This window comes from Castor canadensis, chromosome 19 (assembly GCF_047511655.1).
Source record: "Castor canadensis chromosome 19, mCasCan1.hap1v2, whole genome shotgun sequence".
In the NCBI taxonomy this organism is placed as follows: Eukaryota; Metazoa; Chordata; class Mammalia; order Rodentia; family Castoridae; genus Castor; species Castor canadensis.
The window spans coordinates 3354476-3381224 of record NC_133404.1 but is presented as its reverse complement, the minus strand read 5'-3'; the positions used below and the strand labels follow the sequence as shown (position 1 = coordinate 3381224).

At 51.5% G+C, this 26749-nt stretch overlaps 1 protein-coding gene across 6 annotated transcripts; it reads left to right on the top strand.

The window, feature by feature from the left end:
* Positions 1-321: 321 nt before the first annotated feature.
* On the top strand, positions 322-26415 carry Pkm (pyruvate kinase M1/2). Of its 6 annotated transcripts, none has more exons than XM_074061709.1 (11): positions 322-460; positions 10775-10941; positions 11433-11524; positions 15929-16060; positions 16419-16605; positions 17274-17544; positions 18792-18942; positions 19143-19295; positions 22525-22691; positions 24901-25082; positions 25731-26415. In XM_074061709.1, exons 2-11 carry the CDS (start codon positions 10788-10790, stop codon positions 25835-25837), a joined length of 1596 nt encoding a protein of 531 aa, XP_073917810.1. In that variant the 5' UTR covers positions 322-460; positions 10775-10787; the 3' UTR covers positions 25838-26415. The 6 variants fall into 6 exon arrangements, with proteins under 6 accessions (XP_073917810.1, XP_073917809.1, XP_073917814.1 ...); XM_074061708.1 differs by lacking the exon at positions 22525-22691 and adding an exon at positions 21981-22147; XM_074061713.1 differs by having other exon boundaries at positions 346-500.
* The last annotated feature ends 334 nt before the right edge of the window (positions 26416-26749 follow it).

Genomic DNA, 26749 nt, shown 5'->3' with positions numbered 1-26749 from the left:
GGCAGAAGGCCAAGACAAGAGCCCCAGTCCAGCCATCCCAGTCAGGCAGCAACAGGTGGCCGGGGCGCCCGGGGGTCTGGGAGGTAGGTGTCCGGTGCTCCGGAGGGCGGGTCCTGCCGCCTTGCCACTTCCCCATTGGCCATCGGAGCATGACATCCCTGCGATTTTGATTTAGTGTGTCCTTCCGCCACGAAATATAGTCCTCCCCAAAAGGGCAACCTGCCCGTCCCGCCTCCGCGGCCCTCGCTTGGGAAGGGCCTGCGCCCCGCAAGGCGCAGGGGGCGGGGCTTCGGAGTCCGGGCGCCGGGATTGGGCGGGAGGCGGGGCTGCGGAGGGATTGCGCGGCTCCGCAGCGGGATAACCTTGAGGCCGGGCCCGGGTTCCCGCACAGGAGCTGCGCGTCCCCAGCGTCCTGACCTCTCCGTCTTTGCAGCGCAGTGCGATCCGGAGCACGCCGGAGGTGAGCGGAGTGACAGCCTGGGCATCGGTCCCCATCCAAGGTCTGTCCGCCTGGCTGCAGCGGAACCCAGGCGGGGGCCGGCGCAGCACCCTGGGCACCTTGGACGGGTCGGGGGTGGGTGAGAAGGAAGGCTGGCACCCAGGATCTGCGCCTCAAAGCCCCCGCTCCTGTTCCGAAGCCAGACGGGTCAGGCAGGCCCTTTCCTACCCCTCGTTCTGCTCCCATTCTCTCCTCCCCGGTCTTTATTCCTCCTCCAGTTTTTCCATCTTTGCCCCCACCGCTCTGCACTCTCCTGCAAACTAGTCCTCTCGCCCCTTCATCTTCAGCCTCTTGTCCCCCGCTTCTGATGCTTTCCTTGTGACCTCTCCTCGAAGCAACCCCGCTGGTTCCCCTCCCCGGTCCATCTTCGGTCCCCGCCGGTCTGCTCTTCCCGCGCCTCGACCCCCTCCTCGTGCGCGCCCCTCCCCCTCCATTCTGGTCACGTCCGCTCCTCCGCATCCCCGTCCCCGTCTTTCAAGCTGCCTGGTCTTAGCTCCTCCCCTCCGTTCAGGTCACGTCCACGCCCCCGCCGCCCCCCTCCCCACTTCTAGTCACGTCCGCCCGGCTCTCCCCTGGTTTCGGGTTGCGGTCCTCTGCGGCTTCTCCATCACTGCAGCAGCGGGCACGCAATAGGCCACCTCCCAAAGGACAGTGATCAGCGGATGGGCAGGGCTGAGTCTCCCGGGCAGCCAGGGAGGATGCAGCAACTGCCCTACACGCGGCGGCGGCTTACGTAACCTGGGTCTGTCGGCTGCTGGGGAAGAAAGGGTGGCTGCCCTTGCGGCGCGTTCCGGTTTCGGGCCGCCGCAGATTGCTCGGGTGGCCTCCAGCCCTGGCCGGGCCCTGCAGGGTGGCCGTGCCGCTGCGCGCTTGAGAATTCACGCGCTCCATCCTGCGGCGGCGGGGCCGCACGTAGTGGACCGCGCCCGCCCCACCCCGCCCCGCCGTCCTCCGCTCTGCGCCCGGAAAGTGGAACGCCCAGGCCTGGGGTGGGGGCAAGTTATGGGGAGCGCAGGCGATCTGACTTTTTCACTCAGAAGCTCTGGGCATCGGCGGGGTGGGGGTGGGGGGCGGCTGGAGACTGGCCTGACCAGAATGGTTAGAGCACGCCGAACGCACAATCTAATTGGGGAAACCTTGAATTCATCACTGGTATGAGGAAGCTACGAGCTTCCTGCTGGAGGGAGGGAGGGCGATGGGGCCTCACCAGGTGGCAAGCACGCTGGGTTTGAAGGAGCAGGAAAGCACCTCCCAGTCAGAAGGACAGATGTCCCTCTGCTGCTTAATCCAGCAGTCTCATACCCGAGACACTGATCCTCCTCTGTGGGTAAAGTGAGCCTGGTGGATGGAGCATCTGGGATAAGCAGGCTTTTAGGATCACGTGTAACTCATTAATGTACTGAGCCGACTGACTGAAGGGAATTGAGCTTTTGGTCAGTTTGTGAAAACGGAGTCACAATTTCCTGTAGATTGTTGAAAGGACAGGTCCCCGTGCACGTGCATGTAAAATACAGCGCCGAATCTCTGTAAGATGTCCAGAAGAACTCCCTCTTCCATACACATATCCCTTTGGTCACTGAACGGAAAACTCAACCCATAACTGAGCTGGGTAGAGGTCCGGAACTTCTCCCAGCTATCCCCACGCACGTGCAGTTAATCTGAGACTCAGGCTTTCCACATACCAAGTTATCTCCTGGAAACCTTCCCGCAGGGATCCTGGTGCAGCGTTTACAAAGAAACTAGTGATGCTACTCTTTGCAACTCGCCTTGCTACTGCTCTCTGGTCTCTTGAGAAAGGAAGATAAAGGAAGAGCTGGGTCAGCCTTCCCTGTTTCACTAAGGGGTAGAAACAAAGTTGCACCGTACCAAGAGCGAAATGTTCTCCTCCAAGCCCCTGACTGCTCCCGATGGGCTTCTATGGCTTGTTCCCATCCTGTAGGATTGGTGGCGGGGTGTGGCCACTTCCTAGGGCACTAAGGAGGACCTAGGCTGTTACTCCTGGGACAGCATTGTTAGCAAATAATTTGCCCTCTGGTGGCCTGAGGATGCCCTGGGCTGTGCTGTGGGGAGGGTACAGTAAATCATCGCCATCGTTGGGGTAGGGGGAGGGCTCGCGGACAGGATGACTCAGCCTCTCAACTTAGCTGCTTTTGAGCAAATTCTCATCCTTGGGTGAGTGGGGAAACTGCACTGTGGTTTTTGCAGCCTTAAAAAGTCCCCTCTCCTCTTTCAGTGAGTCAAATAATGAAATGGCATGCTTTTCCCCAATTAAAAGTGTCTTTCCGGCTGGCAGAGGGGCTCAAGCAGCAGAGTACTTCCCTAGCAAGTGCGAGGCCTTGAGTTCAAACTCTAGTAAAGTCTCAATTAAATGCGAAATGGTTGGTCCCGGTTAGCAGCCTAAGAGCTACAGTGCTCAGGTACTGCAGTACCTCTTCCTGTCTTCTGTCGCGAGTATGGTGGCTTCCATGGGACGGGAATGACGATTTCTGTGAACTCACTTCTGAGTTATTGTACTTACATGGTCGTTAGTCCTATCTGGCATAGCTACTTTCATTTTAAGGATTACATTAGAGATAAAATTCTGTCTTGAATTCATAGTTTTACAGAAAGCATTTGAAGCTGCATCTCTGGGGATTTGGCTCATTGGACTCCTGGGAGTTGCTGTTGTGCCCTGAATACTGTGACAGTAAGGTGGGGTCACAGGGAAAAAACACCATTTTATTTTTTCAAGCTGTTAATTTCTTAATGTTGAGGCAGTGGAAAGAAATGAGGAAACAGCCAGGGGCAGGAAGGTAGAAAAAAAATGCAGCTCTTGCTTTACAAACTCACATTATTCGGTTTATTTTCCTTCTGCTTTTATGAAGCAAGTCAGGATGTGTTGTGTTGGCCAAGAGCTAAGAACAAGAGAAGGTAGAGGAAAATGACTCATTTGACATTAACTTCATTCTGAATCACTCCAAATACCCTCAGTGAAATCCTAGTTAACTGGTATACCACAAGAATGAGTTGCCCCTGTGAGCAGTTTTACTGCAACTTTGTTGAGGGTCTTTGTGGAACATTTTATGGGGTGTTTCTTTTTGAGGGGGAGGAAAGGTCACACAAGGTTGAATCACTCTAGGCATCACTTCCAGCACAAAGAGGAACAGAGCTCAATCAGAGTATGTGAAGACCATTTTATACACTGAACTTTCTGGGAGCTTGAATTTTTTTTCACCAAGAGCCAGACTTGGGCTGGATGATTTGAGTGGCCTGATTACTTAGGGCCTCGTTAAAGAAGCTGTTTGGGGGAAGTGAACATGGTGGTTGGTGGTGTGTGATCCCTGCTGGTTCTCATGGCCTCCTTGTGTGGCTGCTCAGCTCAGGAGCAGGGGCTCTGGTAGGGCCACCAAGCTGCACTGAGGCCACACCCCACAGTGGTTTGTGCCTGTCTGCACGTAGGAGGGAGAAGGAGAGCCTGGCTGCAGTACCTCTGGTGGCCTCTGAGACTCCCCCTCCCCACTTCTGTCCATCAGCAAACCTCCTGGGGAGCTCAGAGCCTCTTTCCTGATGCCAGCAAGCAGTGTTTGGAAGACTGGCTGGGTTGTGGTAAGGGAGCTGCCAAGATCAGCTATATATTAGGGCAGTGAGGTTGCCATCCAGCCTTCAAGAGTGTGGGCTCTGTAGTCAAAAAAAAATTCTCTGAACCCCATCCCTTCCAAACATCTTCAATCAATCTACATACAGATCATTCTCCTTCAACTTTAAACAACTGGTGTCTCCAGCAATGAGTGCAGAGATTGGCCCCATGTGCAGGGTCAGCCCTGGCACACTGGACACATGGGACTTGTTTTGGAGGAGCCCAGGAGATTTGATTGAAGAGGTAGGGGAGCTCAGTCTGGGCAGATTTAAAACTATCTCTATATTCCCTTTTTGGTTATTAATATCAGAGAGCAGACTAATAAGTGTCACCCATCAGCTGGGCAAACATTTAAGGAGTCTGACAATATCAAGTCCTGACAAAGAAGTGGGAAGGCAGCAACCCGAGTTATTGGATGGTTAATAAAACCACTGTGAAGAACAATCCATAGTGGTTAGTAGAATCAAAATACACATGCCCCATGCCCGAGAATTTCATTTCTGGATACATAGAAGCTCACCTGTGCACAAGAGGCATGTATTAGAGTTATTAGTAATCAATAATAGGAGGAAGTAGGTTTAATGGAGTTTGCCATATGTAAATTAATAAGGCCCTTGTATGGTGGTTCCAGTGAATTAACCAGATCCATATGTCAGCTGGATGGATCTTAAATGTGCTGAGCTAACAAGCAAGGTACTCAATGGTGTCTACAGTACACTACTTAGGGTATTAAAAATAGCCAGCTGGCAGAGTAGCTCAAGTGCTAGAGTGCCTGCCTAGCAAGCATGGGGCCCTGAGTTCAAACCCCAATATCGCAAAAAACAAAACAAACAAACAAAAAAACGTGATTCACACCTGTGATCCTAGTTGTTCAGGAGGCAGAGATCAGGAAGATCACAGTTTGAAGCCAGCCCCAGGCAAATCGTTCAGGAGACCCTATCTTGAAAATGAGCAGAGTGGCTCAAGTGGTACAGTACCTGCTTAGCAAGCGTGAAGCCCTAAGCTCAAACCCCAGTGCTGCCCCCTCCCCCCAAAAATAGCCAACGTACATGCACTGTACATAGACTTAAATGAGCTAGAAGTATACAAAATTCTTGATAAGCAGTAGGGAGGCAAAGGGTGGGAGGGCTTGGAAGAGCCTGGGGATGGAGGAAAAATGAACTGTGTAAAACTAATTCTTGTTTTATTTTTTATAAAGTCTAAAAGTATAGCTCAGTGCTGATGTTCTGGGTGGTAGAAACAGATTTTTTATTTCTTTAATTCAAAAAATAAAAAATAGACACAAACCTATAAAGACTGTTAGAAATAAGTCTTTCTGGACAGCTGGTACTGCTTCTCCTACCCCCACCCCCCACCCTGGTGCAGCGTGCAGGGCAGCTCCTCTTAACGCCTCACCAGGACCTTGCTCTGTAGAAGCCATCACTGCCCACCCTGACTGCACTTACTTGGCCAGGCCCCTTGCGGCTTCCAAGGTGTGACTGTCTTGCTTAGAAGCCCTGCCCTACTGCTTAAACCTTCTAAGGGGGTGCCCTGTGCCAACACAACCAAAAGCTTCTCCTTCAGATAGACTTCCTCCTTCAGGCAGAAACCAGTTCTCTACCCGAGCATCCGGGACATCAGGGGTTCTCTAACTTCCTGCCCCAAAGTATAGGGAAGTATATTATTGATTGATTGATTGATTGATTGATTGATTGCAAGGGACCTGTCCCCACAAGTGAGCTCATGTTTTGCATACCCTGGTGACACCAGATTTTGCTGTCTGGTGCAGGGCCTGTAGGGATGGGGAGTAGTCTTCAGACTTGGAGCTCTTCACTAAAAGAATCTTACCATCTATGCCCCCCCATAGACAAGGGCACTGTTTTTACTCCTTAATTTTTGTTTTTTATTAGATTTTTGAGACAGGTTCTCACTATGTATCCCATGCTGGCTTTGAACTTGCAGACCTTTGCTGTCTTTACTCTTAACCGTGTATCGAGATGAACCACATCTGTTCCAGACCTTCCCTGGTTCTGCAGGCTGGACCTTCACACATTTGATGATGTTGCTGTAGTTTGGTTAGAGCCAGTCATGGAAATTTTTCCCTGTTCTACCTGGAGGTAGAGAGAAGGCTGACCTGCAGGTCACATCTTGACCAGCAAAGATGCTGGAGCTCTCACACCCTGGATATCAGTGAGGAACACAGTCTTTGGTACCCACCACAATGTTGGAGGGAGAAGGAGGCCATCAGGTCCTGTCATTACAGGATGGTGTCACTGGCACAGGGAGCCCTGCTATGGAAGCCTGGCTTATGCAGATGCAGGCTCCTGGGTCCAGATGATTTATTAGAGCAGAATGATTTGGACCTTTGTGAAAGATAATTGGTGGAGTGGAACGTGAATCTCTTCCAACACGACCTGTATTAGTGTTGGCACTAAATAGGATATTTTTTTTTAATGATTTTTGCTCCCTGGTTCTTGAGGAATGGCCAAAAAATTGTGTGTGTCACAAAGGAAACAAAGAGCCAGGAGCTGCCTGAGCTGAGGCAGGGAAGTTCAGATCGGGGCACATGGAGCTGAGGTGTGTTCCAGTCTGTCAGTCCAGACTAAGGCCTCAGACATATCTCATTCCTCACAGAGGAGACGTGGCTCTCGGGAAGATCCTTCTGCAAGCACTCAGGCCCAGGAGCAAAGCTCCTGTTCCCTGGCCTGGTGTTCGCTGCTGTCAGTGGACACACGGGGCTTCCACTGCTGGCTGGAGGTTGGCCCTGCATGTCTATGCCTCCCGAGGAGGAGGATGAAGTGAGTCAAGTTGGCATGGGTGGGGCCACATGTCCTGGCAGGCACTGTCATTGCAGCTGGCAGGTGAGAGGAGAGCCTTTCCCAGCCCAACCCAAGAAACCAAGGCCAAGGCCCTCTCCTAGAGCCAGGGGAGATTGCAGAGGGGTGGGGGGTTCTGCCTGTGACTCTAGGTAAGTGGTGGGTTGAGCTGTTCAACTTGTGCTGGGAGAAGAGTTTTTGTGGAGGACTTTGGAGAAAGGCAGGAAGGAGATCGAGGGTCCAGCTCAGAGCCTGAGGGAAGGAAGTTTGGAGACCTGCCATTTCTGGGTTGGTGGGGGCTTTAAGGACACTTGAGAGCTTGTTGAATGAAGTCTGACTTCAACCTTGTTGGCTGCTGAGGTACAAATCCACTTAGTGCCAAGCACATTCTCATTTCGCCATGTGTGTACTTAATAGCCAAAAATTAGATTCTGTAGACTTCAGAATTAGATTAGAATTAGATTGAACTGTAGACGGGGAGGGAGATGTGTGTTTCAGGCTGGTGTCAGTGTATCTGCTGATGACATCTCCTAGCCCTGGAGGCCACCCTTCTCTGCCTCCTTGTCACAGCTGTGGAGCTTGAGCACACTAAGCAGGAAAAGATGTTGACTGACTGGGGCATGGCACTGAGGCTTTTTTCTTTTGTTTGGCATGGAATGGGCCTGTGGACTACATTACTTTGAGGGGAGTGAGGTTTTGAGATTCTCAGTGGATCAAGGTTGACCTTCCTAAGCCATTGAGAGTGGCTGCAATGCACTCGCGGTCCCGGGTGCAGGACAAACCCCGCCCCACATAATTAATCAGCTGTTTCTGCAAGACACTTCTCAGTGACTTCCAAAAATTTCACAGGATGCCTATAAATACTTTTATTTTCAGCAAAGTTACACTTTAGCCAGGCACCAGTGGCTCATGTCTGCAATCCTAGCTGCTCAGAAGGCAGAGATCAGGAGGATCGTGGTTCAAAGCCAGCCTGGGCAAGTAGTTGGTAGAGGGCCTGCCTAGCAAGTGTGAAGCCCTGAGTTCCCTTACACACAAAAGGAGAGAAAACCTACACTTTATGATTTTTTTTTTCTTACAAAAGTATCATTAGTAATTTTATTAATTTTTTTGTCTGTAGTTTGGGCTGGAGGTGGGGCTCAAGCAGTGGAGTACCTGCCTAGCAAGCATAAAGCCCTGAGTTCAAAGCCCCATACCAGGGACTGGTGGAGTGGCTCAAGTGGTAGAGCGCCCACCTAGTGGGCATGAGGTCCTGAGTTCAAACTCCAGGACCACCAAAACAAAAAAGGCCGTAATTATACCACCCAGACAACATAATGTTAAGGTTTTGGTATATATCCTCCCAGACCTTTTAGGTATTGGTTTACTTTGCTGTCCTTTCACGAGAGAGGAGGAACTAGATTGTTGCAGAAAGTAGATAGTAAAGCGTTAGTAAATCACAGGTCTGAAGAGACCACAGGGAGAAGGAAAGTTGGGGTGTAGATAAAGCACCTTGGGTGAGCTAGTGAACGCTTACTTTTCACCTCCAAACTTTCTGCATTCCTTGGTATTTTCTTGGGGTGCTTCTATATTTTCTCCGTGACCTGGCTCAATCTCTACGAGTAGTGTCCACCTGGACACCCGGTTGTTAAGGTAATTTTTTCTGTTACTCCAGAGAGCATCAGTTACACTCAAGCTTTTACCTTAATCCTTGTTCAGCTCTCCAGGGCAAACCGTGCTCAGCTCTGAGCGGTCTTTCCAAGTGGGGTCAAGGAGCCACTCTCAACCCAAAAAACAGCATTATGTCACCAGAAGCCCAGAGAACCAAAGGTATGACCTCATAACCCGTGGCCCCGGCCTTAGGTCTGCCGAAGAGCCAGCTGATGGTTTTCCAGGCGCATTTTCATTCCATTCGGGCAGACCTTCCATGCTTCCCAGTTCAGTCCTCGGGCTGGATGACGCTCTCCTGTTGAGGCCACAGGAAGGCCTTTGTGCCATCTCAACAGTGTTCCCTTAGCAGCCAGACCTGCCCCAGCCTGAGGGTTTATGAGCAATCCTTGAACCACGAATCTTGTTATGGGACCCTGGCTGCCTGGGCATCCTGTCTGTAGTTGAGAACTTCCTCAGATTTGGGGAAGGGGCAGAGGAGGTCTAGCTGATACTGGCAGAGGGGCTTCAGCAAGCACTGGGATGCCTTTGAGTCACTAAGTGCCAGGAGATGAAGATCCAAGTAGGTCCCGGAGGAGAGGACTGACGTTGGTCTTGGTACTGATGTGTGTTATGGCACATGAGAATGAGAGGAGTGTGCCAGCTTCTTCCTTCCCCGTTTTAAACGTTCAGTTCTGAGGTTGAGGAGTAATAGGCATCTGTCTGCTCACTGCTGGTCACAGGGCTCCTTGGACCTTTCCCAGCCTTCCTAGAGAAGGCCAGGACAGGCTTAGGTGCTGCCCAGGGAAGCCACAGTTGGGGATGAAGTAAGGGTCCTTGATTTGGGACCCTGAGGTTTGGGAAGTGGCAGGGCAAGGCTTAGGAGGGGCATATTCCCAAGCCTGGGCTAAAGTCCTTAGGTTTAGGGTTTTAGGAGGAGCCCTGGGACTGTGAACTTGGATAAGAAGGATTTTCAGCTTCTGCTCCATACCCTTCCTTGATAGTTCATCAGACACTGCCTGGAAGCTTCTCCTGAGTCTCTGTGCTCTAATCAGCTAGCTAACCAGCCCAGTGAGTTTAGTTGTAAGCCAGTAAGAAAGTAAAGCAAAGGTCAGGCCAGTTGTTGGAATTGTGACCTGGGCTGGTTAACTGCCTGGAACAGATCTCCTGCTACCGAGAATTATACCTGTCAGACGTAGAGAGGGGATCCAGGTGGTGAGTCAGAAGTCAAGTGGGAGCTGGGCACACCTGTAATCTTCGTACTCAGCAGGCTGAAGCAGGAGGATCGAGAGTTCAAGGCCAGCCTGGGCTACTTTGTGAGACCCTATCTCAAAAGCAAACCAGTTGAGAAGATTTAATTTCCTTACATTACAACTGACTTATTAATGGAGCTGTAATAATTTTAGAGCCACACCAGTCCCATTGTGGTTACCCTCTGTTTGTGCAAATTGCTTGTGTATCCTAAAGTTCTGACTAAAATGTGATTGTTTCTGCTGCAGAATCCGGGGGTGAAAGATTTTTGCATTTAGGGTTCTGGTTGGACTTTGCTGCCGGGCCAGGCACTATTATTGCCTTGGACCTATTCTCATGCCCAGTAGGAGCTGAAGAATAACTCGGGGCATTTTGGATTAGTGAAAACTGTGTAATTCTGGGGCAGAGCTCCTTTCCACAATCGGGGGGATCCCAGCCCTTTAGGCTCGTGTGAGAATTTTAAAGAGGCAGTGCGGGTGCCTGCCAGCAAAGCACGTTTGTAGCTTTGAGACAACATGTCATTCAAAGAGCTAGACACCGAGGAACCAAGCGAGGAGTCAGTTGTCTGTGTCGCTGGAAGGCTGGTCACTTCCTTTTGCAAATGTTCCTTCTGTGCACGGAAAACTGTGTGATTTAGGGTTAGGGTGAGAACGCAGGGCTGGGTGGTGCTCAGTGGTAGACCCTTCCCTCGCATGTGCAAGGCCCCGAGTTTGCTTCTCAGTACTGTAAAAAAAAATTTGGTTTTTCCCTCCAGTTTGAGGGAAAGGGACCTGCTTGCACTGGGGCTCTGGGATGTCCGTGCATTGGGCAGAAGGTCTTAATTTGCTCCTTAAGGTCTTTCCCACTTCACTTTTGTTCCCAATTCGAGGAGCACCCACATAACCAGAGCCCCTGCTGCTTATGCACAAAGCCTACTTAGTGAGTTTATGTGTCAACTGACGTATTAAGCACTTCTTGATCTGATTACTCTCTTCAATTCCCTGGAGCCAGGTCCTCAGAAGCCATGCCAAAGCCCCACAGCGAAGCCGGGACCGCCTTCATCCAGACCCAACAGCTGCACGCAGCCATGGCCGACACATTTCTGGAGCACATGTGCCGCCTGGACATCGACTCGCCACCCATCACGGCCCGGAACACAGGCATCATCTGTACCATCGGTGCGTGGTGTGCCCCTGCCCCAAACACGCCAGTGGCCCGTTCTGTCCTGGAGAATCCAAATAAGTGCCCTGTGCTGCACAGATCCTCATGGGAACGGAGGTCATAGGAAAGTTGCCGTAAAGAGTTAATACTCTGTTTCTGTTAGAGAATTTTTGTAGGAGCATCTCAGACCTAGGGAAGATCTTCTTCACACGCTGTGTGCCACTGGGATTCCATGGTTGGCTGAGCTTCAGTGGAGGCAAAGATGGCTGACCAAGTCTTACCTAGGCTTTCCCTATTATACAGGAGTGTGCAGAATCTGAAGGCAATGGGAGGGGTGACCCCCAAAATCAAGAAAGCAGGCTAGCACACTTTTCAAAGATGTGTGCTATTTTGGGGAAGAAATGTTTAAGGGGGAAAAAAGATGAAGTTTTTTTTTTTTTTTTAACTTGAGCAAAGCCCTTGGATGTCTTCCTACACAGATATCATGCTTTAAAATGGTTTTTAACAGGCCCGGCCTCCCGCTCGGTGGAGACACTGAAGGAGATGATTAAATCTGGAATGAACGTGGCTCGACTGAACTTCTCTCACGGAACTCATGAGGTGAGTCAGCTGGTCAGCAGGGGCACTGCAGCGTTTATGGGGAATGGGAAGGGACCGAGGTGGAGCAGGCAAGGATGAGCCTGGAATAGGCTCCTGCGAATAGGACGTTGGCTTTACAAGCCCACCCCTGCTCTCCCTCCTCTGTCAGGAGCAAACAGGACCTGCTTTGTCACTGCTGAGGCCTCCCATACACCTGGGCTGCTGGAAACCCCTCTGCACTGTGGGTGTCCTGGCCACAGCACTCCATGCTCCTGCTCCAGGATTTCTGTTAAGGGCTCTTGTGGCTGAACGGTCATCCAGCGAATGGATTCTGTCTAGATCAGACCCACGGTGACTGGGCAGGTCTAGGACAAGGGTTCACACTGCTGCAAGTCAGGGAAGGAGTCTGTTGCACTGTCACCAATGGGCATACACGCCCCTCCATGAGCACCGTCCTCACTGCACCTTCCCGGGTGCTGGTGTTAGAATAACCAGTCAGCACACCTCTGCCTCCTTGGGAGCCCAGCGTAGAAATGGACCTGAGCAGGAGCCGTTTATTAGCTGGTCTGACCTGTGAACAGAGGCCTTATTCAGGGACCACCTGGCACCTGTTGGAAAAGCTCTGTTCTGAGCAGTGGGGGGTGGAGGGCTCCCTGAGATCTGCCTGTTTAAAACCTTCAGGCTTGACCATAGGTCTCCCAAGGACCACAGGGTCTCATACTGCATCCATGCAGGAGGGAAGCTCCCCCTCCCTTGTTCTCTGTGTCCCGTTCAGAAAATGCTACTCTGTAAGGTCAGGTGGTGAAGAGCTGCCCTCTGGCCTTTGGAAGTTGGTATTAAGTCTGGACTAAAAATACATCCCCAAGAACAGTAATCCAAGAAGTGAGTTCCTCCTTTCTGGAACATGAGACTTGTAAATTCTCTAACCCGTGTTCCTATGGCTGGGCAGGAGGCTGGCCCCTAAATGTCACTGGGGCCTGAGCTAGTACAGCAGGCAGATTAAGACACTCCCTGTCAGGTGTGGTGGTGATGCCTGTAATCCCGGGGATCGTGTGAGGCAAAACCCTGCCTAAGGGGGGTGGAGATATATATAATAATACCAACAGCAGTAAAGACACACCCTTGTTGAAGACATTCAAGTGTTAACTTAGCTCAAAGAGAGCACTAAGATTCAGCTCAGGCCAGGCGCCAGTGGCTCACACCTATAATCCTAGCTACCCAGGAGGAGGCAGAGATCAGGAGGATCTTGGTTCAAGCCAGCCTAGGCAGATAGTGAGACCCTATCTTGAAAAACCCCTCACAAAAATAGGGCTGGTGGAGTGGCTCACAGTGAAGGCCCTGAGTTCAAGCCCCAGTATCCCCCCAAAAAGAGAAAAGATTCAACACAGCATTGATCCTACTGCTGGGGAGCACAGTCCTCTGTGTGTAGGCAAAGGGCAGAAATAGATCTTGCAGCGCTGACCTTTAAGGAGGCTCTTCCATCAGTAAAATAACACCACGCAGCTCTACAGGGGCTGGCTCTGATTGGGTTTTGTTTTTTGTTTTTTTTGTTTTTTTTTTAACTCTAAGAAGCATTTGGAGATTATCTGTCCTTTAACTCTTATTTCTAGATTAGAATTGGGGTTTTTTGGTAAGTCCCTCTTAAGTTTATTTTCGTGTGTTAAGGCCGAGATGACGTTCTCCTGAGGTCAGAATGTTGGGAACTGTACTACGTTCTGATGAGCATGGTATCATTGATGTGAATGAACAGTTTTATCTGATGGCATTTAAGGGCTCTTATTTCATGAGCTCCTTCTGCCAGGGGCTCAGACATATAATTGAAATTGCTTTGTCTTGCTCTGACAGAGGGACCTGTGCTGGCTGCAGCCACTCTTGGCGCCTTTGGCTCAGTGTCTCTAATCCCCACTTTTGGCAGTTCTCACAGGCAAGATGTGGTGTTCTTGCAGAACAGGCAGTTCTAACGCCATGTTGGCCAGAAAATACTGACTTTTAAACAATCTAAATTTAGAGCCTTCTGAGGATAGCGGTGATGGGTGCAGGTGCCACACTTAGAAACTGGATGCACAGTCAGACAAAGATCTCAGTGCTACAAAGAAAGCAACCCCAGTGGGCTCGGTGGCTCCGAGCTATAATCCCAGCCTCTCCGGAGGCAGACATCAGGAAGATCATGGTTCAAAGCCAGGTTAGGCAAATAGTTCACAAGACCCTATCTCAAAAATATAAGTGGTCTGGTGGAGTGGCTCAAGGTCTAGACCCTGAGTTTAATTAAGCCCCATTACCACACACACACACACAAAAACCCAACCTGCAATGGGTGATGGAAAGATGGATCTAGTCCATCTTTAAGGCATTCCTTAATGGAATAGAAAATAAGTTCAACAAATTAAGCTGAGAGCTGATTCTTTATGGGGAAAATAGTTAAACAGAAACCAGGAAAGCCTGGTAAAGAACATGTGGTGTTGAAGCCAGGCACTAGTGGCTCACACCTGTAATCCTAGCTATTCAGAAGGCTTTGCTGTTCAAGGCCAGCCCAGGCAAATAGTTCTTGAGACCCTATCTCAAAAAAAAGGTTGGTGGAGTTAGTGGCTCAAGTGGTAGAGCACCTGCCTGGCAACTGTGAGGCTCTGAGTTCAAGTCCCAGTGCCACCAGAAAAAAAAAAATGATATGGGTTATTGGGCTGTGGGGCATGGCTCAGTGCAAGACCTGCCTGCAGGCTCCAGACGCAATACCCAGCACTGAAAGGGAAAAAGAAAAGAAAAATAGTGACTAGGAAAGGGAATAGTACCTATCCATGAGAAGAGATTTTAAGCCAAAAAGATTTATGACTCAGTTCTTAGAAGGAGAGATGAAATTGATTATTTTCCAAGAAAAAAATATCAAAGAAGTAGAAAATATGAGTAGCTGAATTGTCATGAAAGGTTGAAAAAGAGCCTGAACTCCAGCTCCCTTCCAAAACCTGAGGCAAAATGGTATGTGTGTCTGTCTGTCCCTTGCTGGGGATCGAACCCAGGACTTTGCACATGCTTTAGGCATAAGTGCTCTACCACTGAGCTGTGCCCCAGCCCAAGACAAAATGATTTTACTGGCTGAATTCTGTCTCCCCTTCAGTAAACATTCAATCTTTTGTTCCACTGTTCCAAAGCCTAGAGAATTCTAGAAGTCACTGCTTTGTGACCTTTGAAACCAACATAGCACGATGCTCATCTCAGACAAGGACAGTACGAAAGCCAGATTAACTGCCTTAGTGCTGAGGGTTAGGACCCTAGGCCAGTCTTACTTAGAAAGTAAGTAAGTAAGATGCAGAAAGCATAAATAACACCTGTTAGCCAGTGTCGTGGTGCATGCTTACAATCTCAGCACTCAGACCCAGCCAGGGAAGACAGCGAGTTCCAGGCCAACCTGTGCTGCATAGCGAAACACTGTCTCAATAAAGACCAGTAAAACCTAAACCATATCTATTTCTCTTGTGTTCTATATTCTACTTTGTAGTATTGCTGAACTTGCAATACAAAGAGACCTTCATAACTTGTAATGAAACCGAGTCACGGGTGCCTTATCGCAGGTGTGTCTGGGTCGTAAGCTGAGGCTTTTCAGACGAGCTGCTGACTGCACACACTGTCCTTGGACGTGAGGTTCTGGTTCCAGGTCTGTGCCAGCCTGCCATGCATGCTGCTGTCCTGGACATGGGTGGTTGAAGAACACGGCTGGATTAGGCGCCTCTTACCAGCAAGTTCACGTGGATTTGCGCTATCTGAAGCTCTTCTGATACCTTATCTTGGCCCTGAGTCACTTTTTAATAAAACGGTAGTGATAAAAGGAAAGGGTCATGGGAAAGACGAGCCAGAATTTGTTGCAGTGAAGAACAGCAAAGTGCAATTTCTTCAGAGAAGGCATCGGACCTCCTGTCCTGTTTTGCCTCCCTCTCCAGTCATGCTACGGCCCGTGATGACTTATGTCAATAAGTTCAAGTTTGAATTGGGGTTGGGATCAACAGAGGAAAGGCACGCAACCTGATGCCGATTCCCAGAACAGACTGCCTAATGCCAGTCCTCAGTTCTTTGCCTTGGGTATTTGAACACTAGGGACAGTCAGAGAACAGCCAAAGGACTCAGCCTCTTTTAGGGAAGATATGTTTACACCCATTCACGTAGTGGCTTTTGGTGGCCATGCTCTGAGAAGGTCCTGCGATTCGCTCTAGGGTACACTGGTGCCGTGGGAGAAGTGGCCTGTGGCTGAGGCAGCTGAAGCCATCAAGTAGGGGAAAGAATGGATTGTGGCGAGGTTAGATGGTGGCCGTGGAGGCCTTGCGCTCCTGGCCTTTCCTAAGTGCTCGCCTTTGGCTCTGGGGCAGGGAATGGAAGCGGGATCCAGAAGTGGGAGTAGATTCACCGTCTTCCTTCCTTCCTTTCCCTCTCCCTCTCCAGTACCACGCAGAGACCATCAAGAATGTGCGCACAGCCACAGAGAGCTTTGCTTCTGACCCCATCCTCTACCGGCCAGTTGCTGTGGCTCTGGATACGAAAGGGCCTGAGATTCGAACTGGGCTCATCAAGGGCGTGAGTATCCCGGGGAGGAGCGATGGGTGAGGCAGCCCAGGGACACCACCTCTGTAGTCTGCCCTGCCTGGATACTTACAAAATACATTACTGTAAAAAAAAAAAAAAAATGGTACCCAAAGGAGACCTTTTTCATTCTAAAGACCTACTAACACGGCTCTGTGTTTGGGGAACAATTTTTTTGTATCTTTCTCCCCATCACTAAGTAACAAAATTGAAACATTAAAAAGTTTACTAAGAATGAGAGAGAGCATTTATTCACAAGGGAAAAGGTTTTCTTACCACTTTGAGCCGAGATTTGAGCCTTGTTCCTTGCCGGGTGGTGGGGCGCTCACACCCTGTGCTGTCTTGTCTGCAGAGCGGCACAGCAGAGGTGGAGCTGAAGAAGGGAGCCACACTCAAGATCACTCTGGACAACGCCTACATGGAAAAGTGTGATGAGAACATCCTGTGGCTGGACTACAAGAACATCTGCAAGGTGGTGGACGTGGGCAGCAAGATCTATGTGGACGATGGGCTCATCTCTCTGCAGGTGAAGGAGAAAGGTATGTGTGGGTTGGGGTCCCCGTTCTAAAACCATCTACATCTCTAAAATGCACTGGTACAAGGAAGATGGGAAGCTTGGATGGCTGGCGGTGAGGTTGAATGTCTGTTTTCAGGAGTTCCTTACAACTCAGACATCCTCAAAAACAGACCAGCCCTTACCAGGCACTTGTGGCTCATGCCTATAATCCTCGTTACTTGAGAGGCTGAGATTGGGAGGATCGAGGTTCCAGACCAGCCCAGGAAACTAGTTTGTGAGATCCCCATCTCCAAAATATTCATAGCAAAATGGAGTGAAACAGAGTAGCCCAGCCTGATTCTACTCTTAGCTCTCTATTTGCTTGTTTCTGTCTCCATCCCTCAATGGGAAATGTACAGGACTTCTGTGTGCTGAGGAATGATAACTGAAAGTACCCATGCTGAACAATGTACATGTTTAACTCTTCAAACAGCTTTATGAGTAATTATTATTTGCAGGTGAGGAGACTGTGGTGCACAGTTAGTGGAATTGGGGTTTGACCTCTGGTTCCATGGGTCCAGTGCCCCATGTGCTACCTCCCTGTCCACTGAACTGGGGCAGATGGGAAGAGGCCCTGCTGCTTGTCTCTTGCCTTCGAGTTGCACTGGGCCCTCATTGCTTTGCCTCTCCTCCCCACTCCACTTCATACAGGTGCTGACTTCCTGGTGACAGAAGTGGAAAATGGTGGCTCCTTGGGCAGCAAGAAGGGTGTGAACCTTCCTGGGGCTGCTGTGGACCTCCCAGCTGTGTCAGAAAAGGACATCCAGGATCTGAAGTTCGGGGTGGAGCAGGACGTAGACATGGTGTTTGCATCCTTCATCCGCAAAGCGGCTGATGTCCATGAGGTTAGGAAGGTCCTGGGAGAGAAAGGAAAGAACATCAAGATTATCAGCAAAATTGAGAATCATGAAGGAGTTCGGAGGTACGAGCACAGTCCCTGCTTCGGTCCCCACAAAAGGCGAGGTGTGTCCTGTGAATGCCTGATTCCTGGACCTGGCCACTGCCCAGCAGAATGCAGCCTCCAGAGTCTTGTCCAGACCCACTGAGTCAGTGTCTTAGGGGTGAGGAAGGCATTGGTATTTAAAACACAAATCCAAAGAAAGCTTCGCAGGGGAGCAAGAAACCAGAAGCTCAACATTGTCCCCTGGAGAGAAGACTGGGCCACAGCTCTGTTCTTGAGCAGGGACAGCACCAGTGTGAGCAAGAATGGGGACACCAAGGAGAAGGGACAGCTGGCTCTTCAGAAGGGGCCCTTCTGGCTCTTACCTTGGGAGCCTTGTGGAAATTGGGGACCATAGTCAGCTGAAGCTTGTGACCTCCTGGTCTTTTTCTAGAAACAAGCTGAGCTGGCCCAGTGATCAGACTAGCTCTGGAACAGTCCCTTCCACTCCCCAGGAAGGCATATGGGGCTCTTCAGGTGCACATGGCCCAGTTCAGCTTAACTGCCTCCCCAGTACTCAACAGGCAGAACCAAAATAGGATGGGCAGCTTGGTGACATCTCCTCCTCCTGGATCTCCTCCTAGAAATACAGCTCGGCACTGCTATGGCCATAGACCCCAGAAGGCCAGGGGCCTGGGGGGAGCAACCCAGTATACCCACTGTGGTGGTCTTACTTGTCTAAGCATTGAGATCTTTGTACCAAGCAGTTTTGGATCCTTCCCTTTGCTATCCTGATAACCCATGGCTGCTAGTTGACCTTGACTTCACCAAGGTGAAGGGTGCCACCTCAAGGGACAGCTCTCAAATGTCCTTGGCTAAGTGAGGCCATGGACCTTTTGTGTCAGAAGCAAGTCAGTGGCCTTAGGTTCACTTTCTTCCCTTGGAAGTGTTGATTAGAGGGTAGAGAGTTGATTAGTTGTATGGAGATGCCTAATGAGGGCCTCGTAACATACAAATGGGGAGGAAATGAGCCCATGGGATGTTGGAGGAGACCAGGGCTCCTACCCTTCTTTCCCTCCATCGTACTGTTGAAGAGCTCAGCAGGCAAGATTTTTGGGTCACTCCGAGTGGCTTAGGTCACTGCGATGCCTCACCACCTCCAGGCACCCCTGGTGATGCAGTACAGGGACATCCAAGCTAGGGAATTCCTGGAAAGCTTCATTTCTGTCACTGTTCTTGTGGCCTCTGTTCGATGTAACCCTTCTTTCTCTTCCCCACCTTCCTGTCAGGTTTGATGAGATCCTGGAGGCCAGCGATGGGATCATGGTGGCTCGGGGTGATCTAGGCATTGAGATTCCTGCAGAGAAGGTCTTCCTTGCTCAGAAGATGATGATAGGACGCTGCAACCGGGCTGGGAAGCCTGTCATCTGTGCCACGCAGGCACGTGCCCCTTCCGCATCCTCCCGTGCACCCACATAGGAAGGCCTGGGGCTACGTGGTCTCTTGCCATGGACCCTGTCCCGCGGAACACATACCTCCCTTTCGCCCCATGTACCCACACGTTGTTGGGGAGATCCACATGCAATTGCTTGTCTGAAGACAGCTCAGGCCATGTCTGACCAGTGCTCTGTCCCTCCCAGATGCTGGAGAGCATGATCAAGAAGCCCCGCCCCACCCGAGCCGAGGGCAGTGATGTGGCAAATGCTGTCCTCGACGGAGCCGACTGCATCATGCTGTCTGGAGAGACGGCCAAAGGGGACTACCCCCTGGAGGCTGTCCGCATGCAGCACCTGGTGAGTCGTCAGGGCCTGCCCCATGCCCTGGGCTGCAGGCTGGACTGAAGCCTGGCATGGGAATTTTTAGGTTTCTGCAGCCTTTCACCTCCAAGTCACACCAAGAGTGAGGCGGCGTGTAGAAAGGAGGGTGCCCCTGCCCACACTCCCTCCACTTCTGCCTCCTGCTTGGTGGCATCCTCTTCACACAATCTACTGTGGCTTCAGTACGCTGCTGTACGGGTTGTCTTGTGTCTCTTCCTCTGGACAGTCCAAAGGGCCTGGGTACCCCTGTCCTATTTTGAAAAAGGCTAAGGGCTCCTGCTCCCACCTGTCCCACAAACTTGACTCCCCCCATGGGCCTCAGGGGGCCTGCACCCCAGGCCATTGCCTGCACTGAGCTGCCTTAGCTGGCTGGCCTTGCATGGTGCCTGCAGCTTGGGACCTGCCTTGCTGTGCCAGACCACTAAGTGGTGCTAAAGGACTAGCAGCAGGCCTACAAGTAGAGCTGGAGTTAAGGGCGCTGGAATCTGGGAGCATCCTGGTGGCTTTCTTTGTTCGCGCTCCCTAGGAGTGAGTTCTAACCATGTCCCTCTGCCTGACCACCTCTTGGGGACAAGGCCCAGTGTGTTCCTGTCTTAGAACTTCCTGAAGAGTTAACTCTAACTCTTCCACCTGACAAAAAGAGTGCCATGGGTGAACTGTCAGTTTCTATTCCCTTGCCAGCCAGCAGAGTACTTCAGCCCTTTGTGTGACATGAGCTTCCACAAACCCCCAAATTTACCATAACCAAGAGGGGAAAAAAAAAAGGAAAAGGAAAGCCTGCTCTAGCCTTGGCGTCTTCCTTTCCTCCTTTACTGCCTGTGTGTCTTGTTAGTGGGCTGGAGTGAATTCTGCAGTGAGCTGAGTTCTTAGCTGTGTAGCAGTATCTCCGGGCTGTTGTCAGCTGTCCCCTTCCCAGGCCCTGGTTGTCACATCACCCTGAGTGTGTGACAGGTTTACTGTTCTCATCCATACTCTTGGCTCATTCTCACAGCTGCCCCATGGTAGGAAGGTGCTCGCTCTCCCAGGAAGCCATGTGCCTTCAACCAGTCACCTGTAGAGCAGTCACCTAAGTCTTTCCCCATGTCCCCCCACTCTATTTGACTTGCTTAATTGTGTGACCTCCTGGCGTCAGAGGTGGGAAGTGGCTGACCTTGACTTGATTTACTGAGCTGTGTAACCACATAGACTGTGAGGACTTTAATTTCTATGGGCAAATCATTTGACCTCTCAAGACCTGATCCTCAAGTGGATTAGATGAGGCGGACTTAAGTACAGCCTTTGGCCTCACTTGTAGAGGAGGGTCACATGGTGATAAGCCTAGGTTCGAGCCCAGGTCTGCTGACTGCAAAGCCAGCCCTCTGTCCTGTAGCATCATGGTCTCTCTAGCAGCAGTTAAGGACAGGTCTCCATTGGGGTCTGCAGTGGGGTCAGAGATTGAACTTAGGTTCCGAATTCTGCATCTTTTCTCCCATGTCCCCATCTTTCCTATGAACAACGCCTTACACCTGCAAGGCGGGAATTGCATGGTACTGCTCCAAGATAAGTTATGTGGTCTGGGCCAGGCTGTAGCTGCTCTCCAGGGGCACAAGCCTCTCTGTCTGTCATTGGCTAACACTGCAGACAGCTTGTCCACTTAACTACTTCCTGTGTCTAACTGATATGGTCATGGTCCATGACCCATAACCCAGAGCTAGGCAGTACCGGGTCTGGTTCTGTTTCTGTTCATCCCCTGTCTTCTGGGCTGCATGCATTCTTACAAAAACAATATTAAGAGCCTAGTAAGTTCTGCAACACATCTGCTCACACTGCCAAATTAACAAGCTCAGTCTTCCTCATTTGTCGCTTACTAAGATGCTGGAAAATGCACTGTAATCCCCTAAAGCTTAAGTTTTCTTTCTAATTCCTGGTCTTCTCTGAGCAGGGGGGTTTGTAAATAACTGAGTGCCTTTCTCGTGACTGTTTTAATAATTCAGTTTTAATTTTAATCGATGCCTTATTAAACATGCCCACGTGCTTCCCCAGGCTTCTGTCTCTTCACATGGCTGTTCACTGAGCCCTTCACAAGTCAGCCAGTTCCTGCTTAGCAGTCAGGCTGCACAGCATTGGCCTTGAACCCAGCTTTCCAGTGCTGCTCCGTCTGCTTCCAAAGCAGCTATGGCAAGGGCTCCCAGTGCCCTGTGCGTGAGGCCGAGGGAACCCTCGCTCTGTGTGTGCATGGAAGCCGGGCATCCTGCTGCTGCCAGACAGCCATGTGGGGAGGGAGGGCTGTGCCTTCTTGTGAGCTGCATCACGAGGCAGCGTGGTGAAGTCCTCTGCTGGGAAGTGGCATGGGCCCAGCCTGGGCACGTTTCTGTGCCAAGGTGCTAGAGCCTACCACATTTTGTCCCCTTCGACCTCAGCCCCTATCAAAAGAGCAAATCCATCCAACATGGAAGAACTCGTTCCCTGTATTAGAAGGGAAGTAGCAGCAATCTCAGCACCAAGAAAATTTCCCACGCCTCCCCAGAGCATGTGGCTTTTCACCACCCTGCCTCAGCGTCTGCCTGAAGGACATTTAAGCTAAGGGTACCTTCTCTGATTAATTCCCCATTCTGTCTTTCCATGTGTTGTCTTTTTTCCTTCTTCATCCCTCCTCCTCGCTCCCCTCCCCTAACCTTACAGATAGCTCGGGAGGCTGAGGCAGCCATGTTCCACCGCAAGCTGTTTGAAGAACTGGTGCGAGCCTCCAGTCACTCCACAGATCCCATGGAGGCCATGGCCATGGGCAGCGTGCAGGCTTCTTATAAGTGTTTAGCGGCAGCTTTGGTAGTTCTGACGGAGTCTGGCAGGTAGGGCCCCAAGGGCAGGTATCACTGTTAGGATAACCAGCTTCTCGCTCCAGCTGCTCCAGAAGAAGTCGGCCAGCCCTGCATCTGGGCCCAGGCAGGAAGGCAGCCAGGGAGGTCATGATAGGGCAGGACCAAGGGGTCCTCCGCTCAGTGGGTACAGTGGAAGTCACAGGCACCTGGTATAGGGCAGTTCCTGTGGAGTTTTGCTCTTGCTCTGCTCAGACCTCCAGTTACCAGGCTTCTCCTTGCTGTCGTGCCCGGGGACGGGTTCCTTCCCAGCTGTCTGTGACTCCTCCTCTCCCTCTCCCTTTGTGACCCAGCTCTGACAAAGTTCTGTCCCCCCCTCTCGTCCCTCTGGACGGATGTCGCTCCCCTAGATTGCCCGTGAGGCAGAGGCTGCTATCTACCACTTGCAATTATTTGAGGAACTCCGCCGCCTAGCACCCATTACCAGTGACCCCACAGAAGCCGCCGCCGTGGGCGCCGTGGAGGCCTCCTTCAAGTGCTGCAGTGGGGCCATTATCGTCCTCACCAAGTCTGGCAGGTAGGAGGCGGCCGTGGGTGCTGTCCCTGGGAATGCCGTGCTCTGCGGCACCTGTCCTTGGGGGTCCTGGAGCAATGCGTTGAATGGTGCTCAGATGGCACGGGGCCAAGGTAAGACCCCTCTGGCTGCCACCAGGACCCTGCAGGGAAGGAGCTCCCTGGCCCCCCTCAGGCCAGGATCCCAGAGTGGGCAGATCTCTCTCTTCCCTGGTCCTGAAGGACTCCAAGGATATGTACAGGGCTTAGACCATTTGGATCCAGCGCAGGTTTACAGCCTGATGGTGAACTGGAAACAGACGGCCAGTGTTGCTTATTCTAGTCATGTACTCTCAAAAAACTTAGTACGGAAAGAGAGGCTGCAAGTTCCCTTTCAAAGCAGCTCTGAGCTTGGTGAGTAGACACCACGAGTAAAGCTCACCCTCCTGAGCCAGAGTTTATGAACGAGTAGTTCGTGGTGGCAGACATGTCTATGGAGTGTTGTGGGGACTTGATCACTTTATGAATCTTTTTGCCATGGATATGTGGACACGACAACAAGTGGGCAACAAGACCGTATCATAATGGTGGTGAGTAATATGAGGAAATAGTGTCATCACGTTAGAAGCCTTGGAATGAGTTTAAACAATGACTCTTCAGCAGAGGAATCCTATGAGCTCCTCGCCAAAGGGCCTTCTTTACTATGGAGTAAAAATTGGGTCACATACATTCATATTAAACTTTTTGTTAAATACACTTTTGACTGGGCACCAGTGGCTCACACCTGTAATCCTAGCGACTCAGGAGACAGAGATCAGGAGGATCTGGTTTGAAGCCAGCCCCGTCAAATAGTTCGTGAGACCCTGTCTCGAAAATATGTAACACAAAAAAGGGGTTGGTGGAGTGGCTTAAGTGGTAGAGTGCCTTTCTAGCAAGCCTGAGGCCCTGAGTTCAAACCCCAGTACAGCCAAAAAATAAAAAAATAAACTTTTGTAAGAATCAGAACTTCAGTTTGGAAATTAATGCTCCTGTTCAGTGCACTGGTCCCCGTCTGTCCCTAAAGACGTGTGGATCTGGCCCAGAAAAGGTTTCTTCACCATCTTCCTGACATTTTCAGGCCATGCAGTTAGACTGAGGACGGCCTGACCTGTGCTTGGCCAGAGCCAAGTGATCCTTCCTAGCCCAGGTCACTGGCTTATCAGCCCCAGCTCTCGTCGTGGTCTGGGAATGCTCCTTGGCTCAGCCCACAGGACGGCGAGGGCTTTCTGAAAGGGTGAAGAAGAGAGGAGAGGCAGGCATTGCTCACATACTAAGTGAAGCCAGGTGGGCTCCCTGTAGTGCAGCCCCCCTGGTCTGCTGATTCCCTCAGCACACACCTCAGGCCTCCCATTCTTGGCTGCTCAGCTCCAGCCATTAGGGTTGACCTTTTTGCAAAGGTCAGCCCCTGCTACTTGGCTATTTTTACCTCTAGTCTTCTGGGATTTCACTGGCTGGGTCAGCAGCTGCTCCCTGCCAAAGGCGGTACAGAGGCCCTGAAGCAGAGTGGTGTTCTCTGCTGTGATGTGGCCTGTTTTCCTGACCCCAGAGCTTACCTGCTGGGGCCCAGCAAGCCCCTCCCCAGCTGCAGAGATACACCTGCAGCTCTACACAGTATCAGTGTTCAAGGAAGCATAGGGACCTAAGGAGTCCCTGCCTTCGAGAGTAGCACCCTGGTTTCTAAAATCTTACAAATTCTAAGATCGTGTGTGACTGGGGATCTAGAGCTCAGGTGCTGGCATTGACCCAAGTGCCATTTGGGTGAGGAGAGAGCACAGCACTTGTGCAACCTTGCTTCTCGGCCACCAGGGGGCTGGTTGCTCTGCCCTTGCCCTTTGTAGATGTCCAGAGTCAGAAGCTAGTCAGGTGCTGCTTGGCTTGTGGCTGTTGCTGGCAGCCAGAGGAATAGGTGCGGCAAGGTTGGGCCAGGGCTGCCTCTCTGATCCAGATGGAAGAGTTCAGGGTGTGGAAAGGGTTCTGCCCACCAAGGGTCAGGATGGCCAGCTGATGGGCCATGAGAGAGAGGTCAAATGGTGGCAAAGCAAGCTGTGCAGGCTCGTGATGTTATGTTGTCCTAGCTCCCTACTCACGGGGGGTGCCGAGGAGCAGGTGTTAATGGCCATGGCCTGTGGCACAGTGAGCTAATTCCTTGAATTCCTGTTTAAAGGTCTCTTCTCCCTGTCCCCATCCCATCTCAGGTCTGCTCATCAGGTGGCCAGGTACCGCCCACGTGCTCCCATCATTGCTGTGACACGCAATCCCCAGACCGCTCGCCAGGCCCACCTGTACCGTGGCATCTTCCCTGTGTTGTGTAAGGACCCAGTCCAGGAGGCCTGGGCTGAGGACGTGGACCTCCGGGTGAACTTGGCCATGAATGTTGGTATGTAGCTGGGGGGAGCAAAGGCCAGGGCCTGGAGGGGTAGAGGTGCTTCTAGGACCCTGAAAGTTGGGGGAATAGAAAGGGGGGACATGCAGACCCAGCCTTTCTGAAATAAAAGACCAAGCTGGTCACTCCTCACCCTCACGGGAAGGTTTTCTCTGGCTGCTCCCCTGTTCAGAAGCCTTCGGCTGAGCCCAGGGGGAGAGAAGTCCCTGAGCGAATCAGTCGTTCTCCGCGCCCAGTCTGGGGTCCAAAGCAAAATGAATTGTCCGTCTCTGGCACCTGCTCATTACTGAGGTTTTTTTTTTAAATACAAATTGGCTAGAGACACTCACTGTGGCACATTGTGTACTAATATCATGGGATGAGAGGAAATAGCTAGCTCCGACCTTGAAGGCTATCAACCCTCCAGGGCATAAAACTGAGTGGTGTCCCATCAGTTTTGTATCTGCCATCTGGGATCTCAGCCTCATCCCCTTTGCCTGGGCTGTGAGGCTGGCGCCACCTTGTGGTATGAGGAAGAAATGGCCAGCCAGACAGACCTGCCTGCTGCCTCCCTGGGGGCTTTTGGTGGGGCTGTGGGGCAGTTGCCCAGGTGTGTGCCTGCCTGGGTTTGGCTTTTTCTCACCAACCTCTCTTCTCTGACAGGTAAGGCTCGAGGTTTCTTCAAGTCAGGAGATGTGGTCATTGTGCTGACTGGCTGGCGCCCTGGCTCCGGCTTCACCAACACCATGCGTGTTGTCCCTGTGCCATGATGGCCCCCAGAACCCCTCCTCCACAGCCCCATCCCATCCCCTTTCCCCAACCCAACCATTCAGCCAGCAACGCTTGTAGTGATCGCTCTGGGCTGCAGGGTCGCACCGGTAGGCTGGGACCCCAGAGAAGATCAGTGTCTCTTTGAACATGCCTGGCTTTTAGACCCTGCTTGAGGGGGCTCACCCAGAGCCTAGCTGCCCATCATGTGGGCCTACCTAGGCAAGGGACAAAGTTGTTGATCGCAAGAGGGCGACAGCGACTCCTTGGTGCACTTTGTTCAGTTCTGTAGAAAGGATACTCCCAGCCCTAGCCCGGAGTCAGGAGGCCACAGCAAGAGCAGGGCTTAAGAGCCTGGGACGGGACAGTGATTTCCAGTGTAGACAGACCCTGGCCCTTACTTGCTTCCCTAGCCCTCTTGGCCTCCCCACTCCACCTTGTGCACTGTGCTCTTGTTCTGCACTCAACTGTCGCCGCAGACAAACACTCCACCCTCCACCTTGGCTTCCCCAGGACTGCAGGTCTGCACGCCTGTTGCTATAGAGCCTACCAGTATGTCAATAAACAGAGCTAAAGCACCTGTTTCCTCTCTTTTCTGTTGCGGGGGATGGGGGGCTGAACCTTGCCCTCCAAGCAGGTGAAAATGGCAACAGCCTATGCCCTGTGCTGGGTACTGTGACCACCTGCTGTCCCGTCCCATCTGTGGGGTGCAGAGGTGTAGCTGAGCATGGTGGGCTCTAGGTTACTCTCCAGCACTGGGGAGGCTGGCGAGTGGGTAAAGCTCCCTCAACTGGGCGATACCTTTTCTGAGCCAAAGATGGGAGGGGGCAGGGACAAAGGTCCCTTTGCTTGTATTCTGGTGGGTAAACCCCTGGCCCTTGCCAGCCCTCCAGTCTGGACCTTGTGCAGGAGGG

What these genes read in the sequence shown, in the direction of transcription:
- Pkm (XM_074061709.1), top strand. Translation starts at nt 10,788, where the DNA reads ATGCCAAAGCCCCACAGCGAAGCCGGGACCGCCTTCATCCAGACCCAA. An exon ending in GAACTGGGCTCATCAAGGGC is followed by an intron (nt 16,061 to 16,418) that starts GTGAGTATCCCG and finishes TCTTGTCTGCAG; the next exon opens with AGCGGCACAGCAGAGGTGGA. An exon ending in TCTGCAGGTGAAGGAGAAAG is followed by an intron (nt 16,606 to 17,273) that starts GTATGTGTGGGT and finishes CACTTCATACAG; the next exon opens with GTGCTGACTTCCTGGTGACA.